Source organism: Curcuma longa, chromosome 8, assembly GCF_044706935.1.
Source record: "Curcuma longa cultivar G26 ecotype Majalengka, Jawa Barat chromosome 8, ITB_CL_G26_1.1, whole genome shotgun sequence".
Lineage (NCBI taxonomy): Eukaryota > Viridiplantae > Streptophyta > Magnoliopsida > Zingiberales > Zingiberaceae > Curcuma > Curcuma longa.
The window spans coordinates 10,469,528-10,489,600 of record NC_133868.1 but is presented as its reverse complement, the minus strand read 5'-3'; the positions used below and the strand labels follow the sequence as shown (position 1 = coordinate 10,489,600).

Genomic DNA, 20,073 nt, shown 5'->3' with positions numbered 1-20,073 from the left:
TTTTCGGCAAAAATAAAAAGACGTCCCCATCTTTTTTTTTTTAAATATTAAAATAACATCCTAATACACATTTTTTATGACTAAAATATTTTTCTTAATATAACTATAATAGATGAGCTACTATAATATTTAAAAATTATTCTATAATTATTATAATATATTTAAATTTAAAATTTATGATTTAATTTGATTAAAATAAAATAAATAATTTTTTATATTTTAATAGTTATGAAATAGTTATCAATAATTATTATACGATTATAATTAAATTTTAAATATAATTATATATCAAAATATTTTTATCAATTTTATTAAAATTATTTATATTTTATTAAAATTATTTTAAAATAATTATATAAGTTATTAAATAATTATTATAATTTTATATTAATATTATATTAAATATTATAATAATTATACAAATAATTTATATACATTATAATAGTTAATCGTAACTACTAGTATTAGAAATAAAATAATAATATTATAACAACTATCGATAATTATTACATTAACATTAAAATAAATATAGAGATAAAATATCTAATTGGACGTCCTATTCATTTTTTTTAAAGGACGTATATTATATTTGATGTTTCTTTTAATTTAAACGTCCTCTGCATTTTTACCCTAATATTTTTATTTTATTATTGAAACTATATTTTAATAATAATTTTAAAATATTTATTTCAATTTTAGAGGTAAAGTGTAAAATTCAAAATTGTCATTAAAACGACTTATGACTCTTCGACCAGTGCAACTCAGATGTATTTTAAAAATAATAAACCTTTAGATCTATTTTTAATATATATATCTCCACTGATTTATTCCCAAATGATGTCCATCAAGGTACGTTATTTAAATATTATCATATGTGCTGGTCTAGTGTTCATGTTTAATATTGTAAACATTAAGGATATTTAATAATATTATATGTATTTATATAATTTCATAATCCAATTCTAAAGAATAGTCACAGTATAATAGTATTATATCAATTTTTACTACAACTATTATTTAATATAACATGAGAGCAATAAAAAAACAATTTATACATCCAATGTTAAGCTTTTGGACGATCCTTTTATCTTAATTAATATTCATTCAAATTTTAAATCTCTAACTATATGTTATATATTTTTAGTGACTTTTCACTTTTCAGCATTCACTAAAGTTCATTCAAATCTCAAACTGTCACAATAGCATTTGATTTCAACTATAGAAGATAAACCTTGAGATAACAATTTAGGACCTTTGAGACATGATTGAATTGATCATTACAGGATAGACTTATTGAAGTAGACAAAGATTGAATCTCGATAAAATCGAGACAATGTTTCTCCGTAGTAGCCAATTACAACTTTTCCTTCTCACATATGGTCATAGAACCGACCGCATAGAGTCGTTGGGATGACGGACTAACTAAAGCTTATTTTATTATTTATTTAATAAAAATTTAAATTAACATATAAATTTTAATGAATAAAGATTCATCAATTATAATGTTTTATTTTATAAACTATATTGAATCCTTGAATTTGGATGATTCAACATAAATTGACTATTATTATTTTAAGAAAGTCGTTATGATAAAATTAATAGACACGCTACTCTTAGGAAGCAATGCTAAAGCATCTTGGTTCGAGTTCGAGTGGTAGCATCCTATCCTATCCTAAAAAAAAATTTAAATAGATACAATGGATCTTGTACTACAATGACTTCTATAATATATTCAATTCTCTTATGGGACTCCTTTTTATCATCTTTTATGATCCTACGGGTGTATAGTGTAATAGTAAAATATTTTTTAAAATAAATAAAAATTCAGAATTCAAATTCAATCTATGATTTATGATTTAGATTTATTTAATGTAGATGAATGGCTATTTACTTTCAAATTAATAAAGGGAAGCTTGGTACCTAAATTGTAAAAATAAATAAAATAATAATAAATAGAAGGAAGGAGCTAAGCTAACAAATCAATCCATAATAAGGCAGATCAATCCACTAGAGATCTATCATATGATAGGGCAAGATAAACTGATTAACTAACTTAGTGGGTTAGAAATTTTCAATCCAACTCAATCCAAAGTGGATTATGAGTTAGGTGAGCAAATCCACAGGCCTAAAAAAATATTAAAAATTTTAAATTAAGATTACAATTTAAACTGATTAAAAGTTGAAATTTTTAAATTTGGATTGCGATTTAGATGAATCAAATTCACTAATCCATTAAGTTTTCTATTTTAATTTTAAATTTTTAAAAATCATAATCCGCAAACCAACTCAAGCCATCAAGAATCACCCATATAGATCACGAACTTAAGCGGATTAATCCATCTTGTTCCGGCTCCTTACCGACGACAGCTGAATCACCAGACAAGGGGGAGGCCGCGTCACCCGATATTTCCACAACGGAAGAGAAAGGACCTGCAAAGGGGGGCACTGAACGCACGGATTAGCTGGGCGCCAGGGGATCCCGGCGTGGCCACTCCGACGTTCAAGTCAGACCGAGAGAAAATGCAAGTGTACCCTCCGGATTCAAGATGGGTTAAATGTCATACCTGTGAGGTTTATATAGAGCGAGGGGGAGCGATACCTTCGGATCCAGCGGCCTGGGATTGGAGGAGATAGCGAGATCTCTGGATATGATGCGTGACAGGTTCTACAAATCAGACGGCTCTTCTATATATCTTATCTTCTTTGGAGGGTTGTGATTGTCTGGGACTCGGTAATGAGATTGGATTATCTTCATCGTCTTGGTAAGGGAGCCTTGATCATTATCTAAATCGCCTCCTGCGGATAAGTTTAGTGAAGGAGCCTTGATCGTTATCCGTTGGTATCATCTCCGCGTCGGGCGTGACCAATATGTAGAATTGAGATGCGCTGATGTGGAATATTCCTAGCCGGGTAGGTAGGCGGGTCTTCTTCCGATCTCCTTATGTGTTTTGTGGTGAAAGAGATTAGTAGGAAGCCCTTCCTTCGAGGTGGGGTCAGGCTGCTACACCCAGGTGCTAGCCCCTGCTGTGACCGTCGAGCCTTGAGGTCGGCGTACGAGGTGGCAGTCCGGTCTAGGGGTTGGGTTGTGATGTAGTGACCTGATCGTTAGGTTGGCTTATGCTGCGGCGACCTGATCGTGAGGTCGGCTTATGCTGTGGCGACCTGATCGGGAGGTCGTCTTATGATGCAGCGACCTGCTCATGAGGTTGGCCTATGAGTGTAGTTCTACTTCCTTGATAGTTGCGGGGCATCAGGTGTCGAGGTCTGAAGGAGCCCGCCTGGTGTAATGGCCCTACTTTTGGCCCTAGTTGGTTGGTGGGCTAGGGAGTTTTGGCTCATACCATTGTTGGGAGTGCCAGTAGACGGCCCGTTAGCGTGGTTGGGTGATGCGACCCAGCTTGTGAGGAGGTCAGCTAGGTCTGTGGGGTTCAGTTATGGGCTTAGGTCCTGTATATGTCCTTTGCTGGTGTGGTAGACTTATCGTTGTACCGAACCTGGGCTCGTAGGTTGCGGTGGGCCAGTGCTGAGGTTGTAGGCTGTTGATCCTAGCTGTGGGAGTGTTGGGGGTTATTTTCTGAGGTAGTTGGCAGGACTTTCTGCTCGTGCTACTAGGGAGGTGGCACCTTTGCCGAGGGCCTGGGTTTAATCCCCTCTTCTTTCAGAGGAGTCGGGCTCTTCTGATTGGCCGCCACGTCCTTTCCACGTGTCCTTGGTGGGCCTCTTTTATCCTACGTGTTTGACCCCTGTCATTCCATCCGGATCACATCTAAATCCATTTTAAAATAAATTAATAAAATTTTAATTTAATTCATCTAAATTATTTGACAGGACGAATCAATTTCAATTTAAATTGACGATTCTACCGGGAGCACTTCACCTAGCAAATTTTACTTAAAACCTAAATTTTATAATAAAATCAATTTATATTCAAACTAAATGCAAAATTTCCACGTGTACGTCGGTAATTTCGTGTAAGTTTCCCCGACGACCTCGGTCATCGGTCAACCCCAAAGTCAATCGTTGAGCAGGTATTTGATCCACCAGCCCTCGGTGGGATATCGTCCAGTGAAAGCACCTGACTGAACGCCCCATATGGAGGAGACGCTGACGTCATCGAGCGATCATCTCCAGTCGACGAAATGGTCGCCGCAGTGCAGCCTCGACCGCTTTCTGGCAGCCGCCGGCCTCGTCGTCCTCGTTTTCCACTCCGCCGGCATCGCCTACCGCGCGCGCCACGACCCGTCGGAGCTGGCCTTCATCGCGTTCGCCTACTCGGACTTGGCGTTGCTATTCGCCTGCCTCAAGAGGTTCGAGAGAATGGGCCCCGACGGCGCGCCGGAAGCCGTGGAGCGGCTGAAGGCGGCGGTCTGGGCCTCGTCGGCGGCGCTGAACCTCGCGTTCGCCTGGCGAGTGGCGAGGGCGATGCCGACGACGGCGCTAGCGGTGTCTGTCTGGATGATGGCGACCGTTGTCGTCGTCGGAGGGTTCTACGGGCTGTTTATGCGCCCAGTTGACGCCGGCGGCAAAGTGAACGGCGGCCGTGGGTACTCTACGGTCGAGAACAGAGAGCTGGAACCCGAGGAGAAGGTCTAAGCTTCGTTGACTTCTGTTACCGTATCCGGTTATGCGACCGAATCATGCGAACTAAATTGGCTAAAGCAAATAATAAAAATATGTATGTGAAAATTGTCCGCAGACAAGTTTTTATGCGTGAATATTATGTGCAGATAATGGACATGTTTATTTTTTATTTTTTTTTTTTTAGAAGAAATAAATGGATGATATTATACGATTTTATTTTAAAAAGTGCTCGACAGAATCGTTTACTAAAAGACAACTAAAATAGTAATAAATAGTTAATATAATTATTTATCCTGTTAAAAGGATACTAATCTTAAAAAAAAAAAATATTTTATCTGTAATTTAATATATTTAAAATAATGTTTTTTCACTTTAAAATAGCTTTAATTAAGGAGATATATTTTTGAAAAAAAATTAAATGGACGCTCTTCCATTTTAATTTTTTATCAAAAGGTGTCCACTTATATACAATTACTTAATTACATTCTATTATATTATTTTTATTATTATCTTTTCTACACATTATTTTTAAAATTGATATAAATTTTGAATCGAAAATGGAATTATAGCAGTTATAAAACTTATAATTACTATATATTCGTAATTTTACTATTGAAATATCTCCTTTCAACATAATATTGGTATAATATATGAGCAAACAAATTCAAAATAAATAAAATTTAAAAAATGTTTTTTTAAAGAACTAATCAACTATTCAGGAAATCGTGAAATGGATTTGCTACGCGTTGATGTTGCCCTTTCGACCCTTAAGTCGAGAGGGAGAGGAGTTATGAAATAGGGAATTTTAAATTTTAAATTTTTGATTCCCAAATTTAATTTAATTATTTTAATTGAATTTGATTTTTAAAATCGAGAACTGATTTATCAAAATAATCAATATTTTTTAAAAATATGAATTTTTAAATTAATAGAATCGAACTTTTAACTAACTCGATTCGATGAATTAATTCAATTTATGCTTTATGCTCTCGTAAAATCTATCCCTTTGCCAAGTCAACTCATAGACTTGCTCTTCCTGACCAATGGAAATTATGGAATGGCATGGCATGGCTTCCGCGCGGCTGCGCTAAAAAATATAGAATTCACTATTATATATTTATTATAATAATATATCTTTTTAGACATTAGCACTATTATTTATAAATTTTATGTTATATTAATCATCTTAAAATTATATTAATTTTAAATAAATATATTTTAAAAATATATTAAATTTTAATAATTTTACTATTTAAAAAATAATAATATTATAAATTTTATTCAATTTTAAAATAGTTGTTAAAATTAACCATTTTAATAAAAATAAATAAAAAATAAAAAAATACATGCGGGATGGATCAATCTCTTGGTTGGTCTATCACACTTTTAATTGAATGCGTTTAACTAGAGAGGGGTATTATAACACCCCTACTACCATAGTGTTTGATACCAATAAGATGTTATAACATCCATTATGGATGCTCTTATACGAACATCTCCAATAAGGGATATTTGATGAGGGATATTTGAAGAAATATCCCTATGTATCAAATATCCCCTATTGGAAAGGATATTTGAGAGGGGATTAGAAATCATCAGGCAAAAAGTTTTGTCCGGTGATTTCAATTATTTTATTATAACAAAATATATAATAATTAATAATTAAATAAAAGAAATATATTAGGTTAGGGTAGTGATAATATTTGAAAGTGAGATAGTGATAATAGGTGAGACCCATAAATATTTAGTTTGTGGTATATTTGATTGTGAAAGTTGGGATATTTGAGAAATAAAGATATTTGATTGACAATGTGGACGTGAGAACCACAAATATTTAGATGAAATATTTAGTGGCATTGTGGATGCCCTAAATGGATATTCTTATAAGGACATCTCCAATAAGAGATATTTGAAGAAATATCTCCACATATTTTGAGAGACAATAGATATTTATGAGGAGATTGGAAATCACTGAGCAAAAGGTTTTGCCCGATGATTTCCAATTATTTTATTAAAAAACAATATAATAATTAAAATTAAATAAAAATAATATAGTAGATAGAATTAAATAATATTTGATTTGTGATATATTTGATTGTGAAAATTGAGATATTTGAGGAATGAGATATTTGATTGATGATGTAGATATGGAAATCATAAATATTTGGATGAAATATTCGATAGCATTATAAATGCCCTAAGATCGATTGCATCATCATTTATAAGAAGATAAATTAAAAAATTATAATTAATTATTATGAAAGAAGATAGTTATTTCCATTTCGTCCAAATTTAATTCTTATCAACTTTAATAAATCTATTCTATATAACAAATAAACAAACTGTGTGACACTGTTCTCTTTAAAAGAGCAGATATAAGTTTTTTTTTGTTTATTAAAATATATTGTTTCTTATCCTACTGAAAATAAAAATAAGCAAAAAATTATTTCGATTAAACCGGGTGCCTCACTCGGTCCATTTAACCCACTTTGGTCCGATCGGCCTATCGACCTAATTAGCAGGCGGCTTCCCTTTCTCTCGTTCCGCTCCCGCTCCTTCGCGCAACGGCGGCCTACAGCGAAGAAGCCCGGCGCCGGCTGCGGCCTCGGAAGACGCGGGCTGTGGAGGTTGAGAAAATAGAAGCTGCGCTGTGAGTTGTGTATGCGCTTGAGATAAATTGCGCCGTGCGTGATTGTGTTCTTCTGTCGGCGAAGAGAAGGAGATCACGACGCTGGGAGGAGTTGGAGTGAACAGCGGTGCCCTTGCACGGCGATGGAGGTAATTATTCCGTCCGACTGGGCGGACGCAGCTGAGAGCATAGTTTCCGCTTCTCTTCCTCCGCCTGTGGTCTTCATATGCGGGCCCAAGAATAGCGGCAAGTCTACCTTCTCCCGCTACCTCCTCAATGCCCTATTGCCAAGGTGCCCACTTCCTTTCATCCCCCCAGATTCATCTTGCTTTCTCTTAAAGCTTTAAGATTGAATGGGACTGGGAATGTTTGATCGCAGGTATGGGAGAGTTGGTTATTTGGATACAGATGTGGGACAACCTGATTTCTCTCCTCCTGGATGTGTCTCTCTCACTCTTGTTAAGGAAACTATTTCGGGTATCGATATTCTTCATCCGACTTTCTTTTTTTGTATTATAGAATTTTTATCAAATTAAAGTTAGTGAGGCAGCTCGTTATTTCTTTGTTTGTAGATTTGATGAATCCATGCACTAGAGCAACTGAAAGGTAAGCATTTCATTCTGACGTTATGGTTGCTTAGTCTGATATTCCAACATGACTTGGTTGACTACTCAAAGTTCATTTATTGACTTTTTTTAAAAAAAGTTTCAGTGATTTATTAATTTAGCTTTAAGAGCTAATTCAAATATCTTATTCCAACCATTTCAAGGACAAAAACAAATTAGAGATACAAATGTTTTTGATTTTAACAAAAAAATTATCATCTAAAAGCATCAGGTAACATCAAAGGCTTTAGCTGTTCAATGACTATACTGCAACCTGCAAAGTTTTTACAATCAAGGCCCTCAATTAAGTAATGACTTAATTCAATGTTTTACTTGTGGTTTTTTTCATGATAAAGAAACACCTTCTTTGTTCATGTTATTCACTTATTCTATTTCTGAGGCTGGAAATAGTTTATTGATTCCTAAGCTGGAGATATCTCAAACTAATTATGAGCAACTTCTACATAGTTATAAAGCAACGTTGGAACTTAGTCATGCTAGATTTTGTTCCTGGCAAGGCCACAAGTTTAACTTATTGGATGACATCATCCCATATGGGGATGTGAGCCTCAATCTAATGGCGCTTCCACTTCTGCAAGCGATAATTTCTAATTGGAACATGCGATGGACTAGTCCTGTTATTAGCACTCATCATGCCTACGACAAACCTTGCTTTGATACCAAAATTTAACAATCTGCCCAAATGAAAGAAATTGGTTATTAACTTTATTGTCTCAATATTTGGTCCAAAAAGCTTAAACCTAACTATGGTACACTCATCTAAGCCTTATAAATCCACTCCTTAGTCTACAACATCTCATGTTAACAAAATAGTGTATAAAGTCATTCAAAAGTTGATGTGATTTTATTTTATATTGAAGATTTTATATTACAACACAATATTCATAAAATTTCAGGTTCTTCTACTTGGGTGACATCTCCTCAAAGAGTAATCCGGAAGCATATCTGGATTTTACGTTTAGATTATATGATTACTTTATCAAGCAGTATCATCAGCTGGATGAACCCAATGATCCTGGAAATACAGTCTTGCCTTTGATTATTAACACTCCTGGATGGGTGAAAGGTATATTTTTGAAATGTCTACTGTTACTTGATATCGTTTCTCTTTTTAAGTAGCAAAATAAGCGTTTTCATTCTGAAAATAGTGACTATTTTTGTTGGTTAAGAACTCTTCATTGATCTTTGTTGCTTGCAGGCACTGGCTTTGATCTCTTGGTTGAAATGTTAAGATATATATCTCCTACTCTAGTTGTTCAGATACACATTTCACTTCGGAGTAAAAATCTTCCAGTTGGGACATTCTGGTTGGATGCAAACCAGCAGGAACTTCATAAAGTTCCTATAGTTGTTCTTGATTCAGCACGTCGAAACATTAAAAATGAATCGTGAGTTTTCATCATTCACAATTGAGTTACTCTTTATGTCTGCTGAAACAATTTCCTCTACACATTGATGTCCAAATATATAGCAAATAGAAGACTATTTGTCATTTCTGGACTTAGCTACATATGCTATTTCTTAATTTGCTTTTGAAATCGATTTTTAATCTAGTTATGCTTTCTACCAAGTTTTAGATATACACCAGGCTATAGCTTGAGTTGGTGTTCTATAGAGCTGGACAACTTCACTTGTAAGGCTTTAACAGTACCAAATTCTCTTTTTCATGCAGTATATTAGTTCAGAAAGATGCTCGCCATATGCGAGACCAGCGTCTTTTCGACTATTTCAAGCAATGCTTCCCCAACAACCTGAATATTTTGACTAATAAAGAACTTGCTCGTGCTTTGGCTGCTGTTTCTCCATATGTGGTTCCTTTTTCAAAAGTAAAGGTCATTCATCTTCATTGCCAGGTTAGTCAAGCATTAGGTGATTTAACTAAACTTATACTTAAGATCGGTGTATCATGCTTTCTTGAGTTTCATATGCATGCTCTTTCCTAATCATTTGTGTGACACCAATATATCTCAGGCTTTGCCAGCTTTTTGTTTGAGCTATGCTTTATAACCTTCGTCTTGTTTTTCCTTATGGCATTTCATTTTATATTGTTATTGTGAAGAAGAGATCCATCAACCATCCCGCAAATGGCCAAATTCATTGTGATTTTGTGTCATCCTCCTAATTCCTAATAACCAATGATGTTATGTTCCACCGTAAAAATACAAACTTCAGCAGTCATCAGACAAACATGTATCTTGTTTTTCCAATATCATTAAAGAAAATTAAACCTGAAGCCAAGTAGCTAATAAACTGAATAATCAACTTGTTTGTAACCATAAACGTGTGTTATCTATCTTCATTTTGCTTATTCTGTATTCTTCTTCTTCATTTTTTTTGGTTTTTGTAGGTTCCAAGTAGTGAAATATTTCACAGTCTTAATGCTACAATTGTTGGCCTGGCTGTCAGTTCAGATGTGCCTGCAAAATCTATGTCTAAGATACCTCCATGTGTGGGACTTGGTAATAAGCTGATCTGCTTGTCTTATTTCTCTCATTTTCCTTCCTCTCTTTTACTTATCAAGACTACATGCAAAGTGGTGTTGCCAACATTTATTTTCTCAACAGCAAGCATATAAATTTTTTATATTATTTTATCAATTACTGAAAATTGTCAACACTTGTGCTATTGCATCAGTAAGTGTTGGATAATATTTTCAAGCATCCATTTCCATCCTAATCAAAGCACTGGGAAATTGACTTTTCAACATTTTTAAAGACTCGATAAAAGTCAAATATTAAACATTTTTTGTAGTACGGCTGAGCAAGTATTGTAGACAATTTTACCCTTATCATGCTAATAGAACAAAATGGAGGAATATTTACTGCATTTCATTTGCAATTCTTATTCATGAACATAAACTGTAATGATTGTGCATCCCCAAGCACACCGTTAGAGAGCAATTGCACGTGTGAACAATATCAAAGTGACATAATAGCTTAAATAAATAAGGATGCGCACGCTAACACAAATGGTTTAGTGACTCGCTCCTGCATCCATAGCATTTGTCATGTCTGGTACAACATCACAACAAAATTCCATTAAATACACCTTTAAATGAGGCAATGGAGCAAGCAATGAACATAATATACATTAGTTTTTCTTACAACCATTGAGCTACCTGCTACTCTTTTCCTTGACTAACTTTTCCTAGTTGAGCCCTTCCATGATTTAAATTGTTCCTAGTTCATGACATGCCTTTTGATCTAGAATTTCCCAAGTTGAGCCAGCCGCTCAGTATCCTTGCTCAAAGTTTATGTGATCCTCTTTATTTGTTCAAAGCATGCCATTATTGCTAGAGACCTTCTAGCGAATAATGTATGATATACCAGTTGCTCCTACATCCTCTTTAGAAGGAATCACCTTCTCAAGATGATGTGCAATAAGTATAGAGTGATAAAACTCACTTCTTCCATACTCTATAGAAAAAATTTAGTCTTAGGTCATAGGTGAGAAGAGGTTACCAAGTCCTTCCTAAAATAAGTATGAAATTTTTTACTTTAGCATTCTTAACTTGTTGGTGAACTTTTGACATGGCAAAAATGACCAAAATTAGAGATATTTTTGTGTAATCTGTGGTGCAAAAGAACCGTCAAATTCACTTTTAAATGTTGCATCAATGGTCATTTCCTTGGCACCAAGGTCGACTTACCAAAACCCTTAAGTTGACCTATATCTTCAAAGTCTGACTATTAGAAGGCTAACATATATTTGTAGGTAGACTGAGCAAAATTTGTAGGTCATCCTAACCAACTTAGGTTAACCTACCAAAATTTGTAGGCCAATTTAATTTATGCCCTATAAATTAAGTGTGCCTAGGTTGGCCTAACCCTAGGTCGACCTATCTCGGTAAAATTGACTTCTAGGCAACTGTGAACTCTAGCAATGCCCCTGGTCAACCTTCCTCCATTCTGAAGGCTATATATTTGGTTACGGTTATCTTTGACATAAGTCGCCCTAAGTATTAAGCTGAAGCTCCTTAGATAACAATTCTTTCCTATAAGCTAAATCCTATCTTTACATTATTTCTACCCCAAACAAGCCTAAAAGGTTACAGTTTCAACGGTCCTCTCCAAGCTTGATTACCATTATCAAGATTGAAACTCCACATGGCTGTACACTCAATCCGTTAAGTCCATTATGTAAACTTGATACCTCAAGCTTCAAAATACACGAGGAATCCTATATGCTCCATGCAAATCATTTATTAAATAAAAACTCCTAACCTAAGGCGCTTTGCCAATATTGTCACACATGGTTGTTAAGGGACAAACTAATTTTCCAATAGTTAGCTGCAACATTCTCATCTGATTGGATTCAAGCGGTGATAGAATATCCTCTAGACTTGCTGAACTGAAGCTTTTATGCACAAACCTTTCCTAAATCACAAAGGAGCCTCACGCATTGTGGCTTCCTTTTTGTAAAAATGATGGTGATATCCGGTTTAAAAAAAATAAGAGATGTGTATGCATCTTTTTGGTTGATTTAACTGAAATTGTTAGCACAGAGAGAAATAGAATAGGCAAAACAATTTTATGGATTTTGGTCTACTCATTGATATTGTCTGCAATAGTGCTAGTTGCAATTGTCAGAAAAAACAGAAGAGCCAAAAGTTGGAATTCTGGTACTACGTTTTTATGAAGTATTATTCAAATTCTGCTACGCTTTATAACTGGTTTTGTGTTGTTGGAAGAAAGGAAATCATTTTTATTGTTGATGATTCACTGCGATAATCTCGTTCTTGCTGATATTAAATTGTGTTTATTTAACATCTGATATCTCTGCTACATTCTCTTGGTATTCGGCACATAACCATCAAATTCCATGTTATATGCAGACCATTATAACAGATTTTCTTTGCATTATCTTTGATTAAACTTAGTTTCTCACATCCAGATTTATTATATTAAAATAAATGTGCTTGAATCATACGTAACATTCTCATAGAGTTGATAAAGACAATTACCATTCTAATGGGAAGAATATGCTAGAAAATTAGCCAATATTTATTTGAAAAGTAATCATGAGCAATATCTCAAATGCTTCATGGTTCTATGCTAAATTTTTGCATTTTACACAATTTCCAATTTAAAAATGAATCTTCAATCTGTATCTATATATAGGTAAATTTAAGGAATTTGTTGGAATTTCAATGGGCTATGGTTTCTGTTTTGTGATTAACCTATAAATTGATTGATCAGGTATTGTGCGAGCTATCGATGTGATTAAAGGTCTTCTGTATGTTATTACACCCGTTCCCTTTTGCATTCTACAAAAGGTTGATCTTCTTCTACAAGGCTTTATTGAAATCCCTTCAGGTTTCTTGCAGGTGAGTATAATTTGTATCAAGGTAGAGATTGGCTTAACATCCTCTTGGTATATATATATATATATATATTTTCCATGACGTCCCTAATTCCCCTATAAGTTGGTTGCTTTGCCCAAGTCTACATAGTATTTGCGAATAAGTCTGTGAACATGCCTCTTCTTGATTCTACATTTTGATTCTTGCTTACCAATTTACTAAACAAGTTGCTTCTGGTACACATACATGGAGCTAAGACAACATTCTATTTTACATCTTTTTTCCTTGGTTATTTTATATCCTTTGATGGGTAAAATTTCCATTTCAGAATCTAAGAAAAACTTGCAGCCAATCTTATAGTGATAATGACAGTGCCTACTGCTCAATGCGGAAATTTATTTGCTCAAAATAAACTCTGATTGTATGTTAATGGATCATCGATCAACTTTAATTGTTGCAACCTTCTCAGGTGCGTGGATGTGTATCCCCATACTTGGCGACAAACGTGCTCCACAAGTTTTTGAATGAGGATTTGTAAGAAGTGGAACACTGGCCTGATTACACGAAAAGCTGTATACATGATGGTTTCTACTCATGGTATCATAGTGTTTTTCTCCGCACGTTTTATTTAGCTCTATTAATCTCCACAAAAGTGACAAGAATGACACAAATGAAGTACATGGAAGACATCTTTGACTATAGTCTTTGCATCTTGCATCGAGCATGCTTTTTTATGGTTTCAGCACAAAGTTTTCTTGTGCACCACCTCAGCTTATTTCTTAAAAAAAAAAAGGAATTTCTTGCAGCATAAAAAATGCTACTAAAATTGTCATGCACACAAGAAATCACATTATTCTCTTTTGCATTTTGTTAAGGTTATGCTTTCTTCTGCAGTGCTTTTGGTTCACTGGAGTTGAAGAGATATCATATAACTACGTTTGGTAATACATTTGAATTTTAATGAGGCTATGCTGTCAAATTTCTGATTCTTGGTTAATTAGGAATTAATGTGTAGAATACTTATTCTGATCGATCAGAATTACCACCTAATCCCCCAAACCTTGTGATCCCTATGCGAAACACTAAACGTGAGAAACCAAAGAAACCCTATGCCGAATGTGATCTCTTCCTCCTGAACTCTCTTACATGTGCATTGCTCTTCGCTTCACTACCAAGAAACCCTATTGGCACTCTCAATGCAGTAAACCTTATGACAAACTCTTCCTTGTGATCTCTTCCTCCCAAAACTGCCATGCCGTCATGCTTGTTGCTCCTCTTTTCAAACCCTATGCTAATTGCTCCCAACCTTGAAACCTTACATTGAAATCTTACATCGAACTTGCTTCACATCAAGAACCTTACACCCAAAGACCACCATCTCAGTCCATTTTGTATTCTGTAACATGTCTGCCCCCAACAACACAGTATACAAAGCCATTATTAGGTGTCTTCTTCCTATGGTCACTCAGGGTCAAGCCAAGCTAAGGCTATCCCATCCATTCAGCGCTGGATGGATATAGATATTGCTTTGCATGTATTTAGGTCCATTATTCCTTTTACAGCTTCTATATGAGGGAAAGTCCACGTGCCCTTTGGCAGCATCGTTAGTGCATTTCTGATAGTATGCATTGCTTCAGGGACTGTATGGAGATTCCATGCTGTTGAAAATATCCATTGTTGTCTTTTTTGAGTAATCGAAGTCTCTCTACACTTGTGATCTTTGCCAAGTATGCTGGTGATCTTTGCCTTAGTCATGTTGCAGCTTGCTTTCAGAGCAGCTGCAAATGAACTAATGTTTGAAATACTAGTTTTTCTCAAACCAGTTTGCTAATGCTGAACTTGTTTAACAATGAAGACCTTTCATAAATAGCAAGGACAATAAAATCTGAATTTTCAAGAACATGGGGAACAGGAGAACTTAAAAATAATCACATGTACCTGTCATTTTTTAAAGGCAAATTGAATAGGGCTTATCTACCCTTTTGTGAGATTGCAATATGGTATCTTGGATTTTAGAAACCATCTTAATTGTGTTATGTTGGAGTACAATGGATATAAAATCATTTCTCAAATTTTCAGACTCCTTTTTGACGATTAAAGCTAGAAAGCTATAGTTCGATCTTCTATCTCTAACGTGCTTAAGTGGAATGTTTTGGAAATCTACATAATGTCATGTTTGATTATATAGCTTTGAAAAACTACAACATTCAAGCTGTTTGGACCAGGATATTTCAACTTTCCGAGCATCTTTATAGCCCTCAGAACCTCCTCATTGAAAGATGCAACCAAATTTACAAGTTCTGTAGATTTTTTGTATGCACCATTAGTTGATAGGGGTGCAGTATCAGTCCCGATCAGTTCAACAACGTGACTTGTAAAAGTATTTGTGATAGAATCCAACTATGCTACTAGATCATTCCCAATTTGCAGTTGCTTTATGTCAGATCTGCTTTTTATCTTTTGTGGGAATTTGTAGTTGGTTTATTCAGATCTGCTCTTAAGCTTCCTGAGTTTAAGTACCCAAAAAAGTAACATCATTTGTTCTAGTGTTGACCGTCCACTCAGCGACTATCAAATTCAAAAACCCTTCTATGTGTATCCACTTGTTCCCAAATTTAAATGGATCATGGTTGTTTGAAAAACAGTCACATGCCTTTAAAAGGATTGGCTTGTGATCAGACAATGAATTTGACAGAATAGGGTCCATGTTCTTGAAGATACATTCCAATCCAGTGCTAATAAAGGATCTGTCCAACTTGGTATTAGATGGTTGAATTTGCACCAATTAAAATGGTCCATTGCACCAACTAAAAAAATGGCATTTATGATTGATTTATTTTGTTTTTTTCTCCTTTTCTCTATTAATTGGTAAAAAAAGTAAAAGAACTGTTTGTTTATTTGATTTGCTGATTTGTCTATTTTCCGTTGCTTGTTTAAGCCATGAAATAGTATTTGGATTGCTATTTGTATAGTTTAGAAGTCAATATTTTAATTGCTATATTGTAGGCAATTGTTTCATTTTTTACTTTATTAATGTTGTTTTATTTTTACAAAATAATGTTTCTAATAATCCTTGCTCTTTGCAAGTTTAGGACTGCAATGGATAGAAGTGTGCCCGTATTAGAGCTTAGCTACAAAGATTGTGTGTTTGCTCCACAGATAACAATGGCAATGGCTTTTCATGTGCAATTGATAACAAGATCTCCCCTTTACTAACATAATTTAGAGGTTGAATTGATTATAAAAGAATTGTATATGGAACTTTTGTTGTATGTCTGTCTATGCTATTTTTTAGGTTATTTTTAATTCATAGATGTCAATGTCTTATATTTAGTTCATGTCTGTGTTTTATTTTTGATTTGTAGGGTATCAGATAAGATTTTGTGAAAAAGAGTGAATGGTTCAAGGTTTTGCCAATTTTGTTTTAAAGTTTAAATAAAGAATTTTATCAAGAGCAATAACGTTGTGTAATGTGAGATGATAATGATAAAACCTGTTTTGTCTTATCTTGGGAGTTAGTAATTTTGTGTAATGTGAGATGGTGTTCAACTTTGCAGTATTCTGATAATCTCATTGTGGCATATTTATTTATTTATTTATTTAGTTTCATTTTTAATCTACTTTGTATTTGCTTGGATAAAAAGTGTCGAACTAGAAAATTCTCTCACAATTTTTGAGAGTCATCTGTGGAAAGCTCTTTAAAGAGTCTTGAAGCCCCAGAGTGAGATTAAGAACTTATTTGATAGGAGATGGTAATGTTTTTCCTTTGGAGATGAAAAATTCATCCACTTGATCTTTTTATAAAAGCAATCGAAGTAGGAGGTGTTAATTCGGATGGATTTGATGAGTTCGGGATTGAAATAAAAATATTATAAAAAAATTTAATTAAATTTGATTTGAATTCAAATTTAATTTGAAATTTATAAATTTGAACTTGGATAATCAGATTAATATGAATAATCTGATTGATCTGATCAAAATATTTTTTAATTATTTTTATAATTTTTTTTTTATTTTAATATTTTAATATTATCATATTAATATTCTGTCAGGCAAGGGTGTATAAAATTGATTTAATATGTCTATTGATTCGATTCAATTTGAAAAAAAATAAATTATAATTGAAGAGTTTTTAGTTCCGATTGAACTCGATTGAATGGAAGTTTTAGATTGAATTAAATTAAGATGGGAGTTAACTCGAGTTTAAGATTTATGAAATTTTATTTTTGAAGATTAAATTAAATTTTATTTTAAAAATTAAAATATTTTATATAATATTAATATGACAATCATAAAATATTAAAATAAAAATAAAAAATTATTAAAAATAATAAAAAATTTCATATTATTCAAATTTTTTTGAATTGATCGGTTATACAAATTTAAAATTTCAAATTGAATTCAAATTCAAATCGAAAATTTTTTTAATAATATTTTATTTCAACTTTAAACTCATCTTACCTATCCGAATTGATCATTAATACATATAAAACATCTTCGTTTTCAAAATAAAATTTAATTTACATTTAAAATAATTTTCCATCTTAAATTCAAATCAAACTGCATCAATCCAAATCTAATTCAATCCAAAAAAAAATTTCAGATCAAATTTCAAATTCAACCCTATCTGACCTAAATCCTAAAACCCTTAACCCTAACTCTATATTTTTTAATAGACTTATTCAGATAATTTTTTAACCCCTAGATCAAAGTGCTTGTGAGTACCCTGTAAAAGACAAACTTGCAAATAATTCTATTGAAATTTAGCATCAAATTTCATTCCGTTGGACATTCTGCATTCCAATATAAGAGATGTAGAAAATGTCTACTGGGAACAGCAGAGTGGTCTATTGCTTCGTTCCCTAACTTTTCTATTCGATCAAGTAACAGATATGAACTTGAACATTGAAAGCATATCATCCAGCCTAGTAGATTTGTCACTTGGTAGATGGAAGGTATCACTACGTGTAGTAACTAGTACAGTCAGATTTACATAATGCTATGTAAAATTTTTCGTATGGTAAACGTTATGTCGACCATTTAATCAAACTTGTGTGAACTCCAGTGCGTTTCCGTCGGGATCTCGTGCAAATATTGCTGGCCTTCCTGATCGACTGAGCGTATAGCTGATACCTGAAACCAGAGAGCGATCTGTGAGCATGAAGATCTGCAGAATTCATAGTCAACTCTTGTGTGGCTGCTCTAAATTCAGACAACAGTCGATATAATGCACCAGAATATACAGTGGGATCATAGCAGGCAGGAATTTGATTAAACATTTGTATTTCACTGAATCACACTTCTTTTCCATAATACTCCTCTCATTTAAAAATATAAAATAATAATAAAAAAACTACTAACAGACACAATGCTACAATTGTTGGTCACGGCCTTTGCGATCGGCCATGCCTGTTGGTTGCAGCCAGGCTACAAAATTGCAGCCAGGCCGTGCCCAGCCTTCTGGCTGCGAAATCACAGCCAAGGTCTTGACCGGCCTGGCTGTGAAATTGTGACCCGAGGCCGCGAACAGACTAGCCAATTGTGGCTAGGAGGCCGTGATTGGCCGATATCTTCATTAGGGGACAAACTCCAAGGATGCTTTTACAGCTGAAAGCTATTTTAATGCAAATATTTTGTATAGTGAGCTAAGCCCACCACTAACCAGTCACTCTATATGCTATGTTCAAATCAGAATCATGAGATTGGTACAAGAACAAATTGAGGTTAGAGCCAAACTCATTTGTCCAAATAACTACAAATATCAACTGGACTATAGACACCAAGGATGCTTTTACAGCTGAAATCTATTTTAATGCAAATATTTTGTATAGTGATCTAAGCCCACCACTAACCAGTCACTCTATATGCTATGTTCAAATCAGAATCAAGAGATTGGTACAAGAACAAATTGAGGTTAGAGCCACACTCATTTGTCCAAATAACTACAAATATAAACTGGACTATATTGTTCATGTTTTTCCTAACCTTCTATTTCTGTACATTTGAAAATGCAAGGAACAACAAAGCATGGTTACAGCTGAAACATGCATAAGAATATCAGACACCATTAAATACCTACCAGCTTTGTCAAAGATTGCTTTAAGCTTCATAACATCCCGAATTGCGATACAAGCATGGCGATCTCGGCCACCATGCTCCGGTCGTCCAGTCAAGGGATCAGGGTTTGGGAGCTCCATCAAATGAATCATCTCAGAACCCACCCAGAGCCATGCCCCTCTGTATGGAAGCTTATCATGTGGCCTTGCTTCATTAATCTCAAGACCTGAGTTAGAATATTACTTGTCAAAACCATTTTTCTTGAATGAGTTTGCTTAAATTGCTCAACAGGACAAGAGGCCTACCGAGAAGGTCCTTGTAAAATGCAAGCGACCTCTCAAGGTTCTCACAAAGCACACCAACATGGTGCATGCTAACAACTCCATAATCTGCATCTGTTCATCACAAAACTAAAGTATAGTAGAAAAAAAATCAAGCTGCATCTTGCCAATTTCTGCATAAGCATCAAAAGAAGGTACCATCATCAGCATCTTTTGCGACTTCAGTAACGACGCGATCTTTCCCGGCCGACACCATGGTTTTCCCCAGCGAACGGATCACCGGATCTTCCTCTCTCGCAGCGATCAAGCGGCGTCCGTTCCTCGATGGCAGATCAGAGCCTTTGGAGACGAGGGTTTTGCGGCCCAGCCGGGGAGAGTGGGAGAGAAAGATGTTCGAAAATCTACAGCGATCGGGTAGACTAGGGCGTACCGTCGTCGATGGAAGAGAGAAAGGCGGCGAGAGGCATCGGATCGCCATTGCTCCGCTCGCGAACCCTCCTCCGTTTCCGACCATGAAATTTGTGTGGAAATGGGCACGCTCTTGCCCAGCCCACTAATTTATACCCAGGACGCGTTTCCCCTCGCCTGGGAAACGAG

The 20,073-nt window shown here is 34.7% G+C and overlaps 3 protein-coding genes across 6 annotated transcripts; 2 read left to right on the top strand and 1 right to left on the bottom strand.

Moving 5' to 3' along the window:
- Window positions 1-4,074: 4,074 nt before the first annotated feature.
- LOC141834136 (uncharacterized) lies at window positions 4,075-4,750 on the top strand. The gene has a single exon (XM_074721588.1). The coding sequence runs from the start codon at window positions 4,093-4,095 to the stop codon at window positions 4,591-4,593; it is 501 nt and encodes a 166-aa protein (XP_074577689.1). The 5' UTR covers window positions 4,075-4,092; the 3' UTR covers window positions 4,594-4,750.
- Window positions 4,751-7,147: 2,397 nt separating this feature from the next.
- LOC141833482 (polynucleotide 5'-hydroxyl-kinase NOL9) lies at window positions 7,148-16,737 on the top strand. 4 transcript variants are annotated; one of them, XR_012602209.1, is made up of 10 exons: window positions 7,148-7,502; window positions 7,590-7,687; window positions 7,783-7,816; window positions 8,733-8,902; window positions 9,035-9,224; window positions 9,509-9,689; window positions 10,184-10,295; window positions 13,035-13,162; window positions 13,608-13,735; window positions 16,226-16,497. XR_012602209.1 is itself a non-coding variant. In XM_074720940.1 (10 exons), the coding sequence occupies exons 1-9, from the start codon at window positions 7,354-7,356 to the stop codon at window positions 13,674-13,676; spliced, it is 1,131 nt and encodes a 376-aa protein (XP_074577041.1). In that variant the 5' UTR covers window positions 7,148-7,353; the 3' UTR covers window positions 13,677-13,710; window positions 16,231-16,497. The 4 variants fall into 4 exon arrangements, 1 of the variants encoding a protein (XP_074577041.1); XM_074720940.1 differs by having other exon boundaries at window positions 13,608-13,710; window positions 16,231-16,497; XR_012602208.1 differs by lacking the exon at window positions 16,226-16,497 and adding an exon at window positions 16,504-16,737 and having other exon boundaries at window positions 7,149-7,502.
- Window positions 16,738-18,113: 1,376 nt separating this feature from the next.
- Window positions 18,114-20,015, bottom strand: LOC141833597 (uncharacterized). The gene is made up of 4 exons (XM_074721074.1): window positions 19,675-20,015; window positions 19,501-19,590; window positions 19,218-19,421; window positions 18,114-18,271 (listed from the first exon to the last, which is right to left on the bottom strand). Exons 1-4 carry the CDS (start codon window positions 19,988-19,990, stop codon window positions 18,183-18,185), a joined length of 699 nt encoding a protein of 232 aa, XP_074577175.1. The 5' UTR covers window positions 19,991-20,015; the 3' UTR covers window positions 18,114-18,182.
- Window positions 20,016-20,073: the final 58 nt, after the last annotated feature.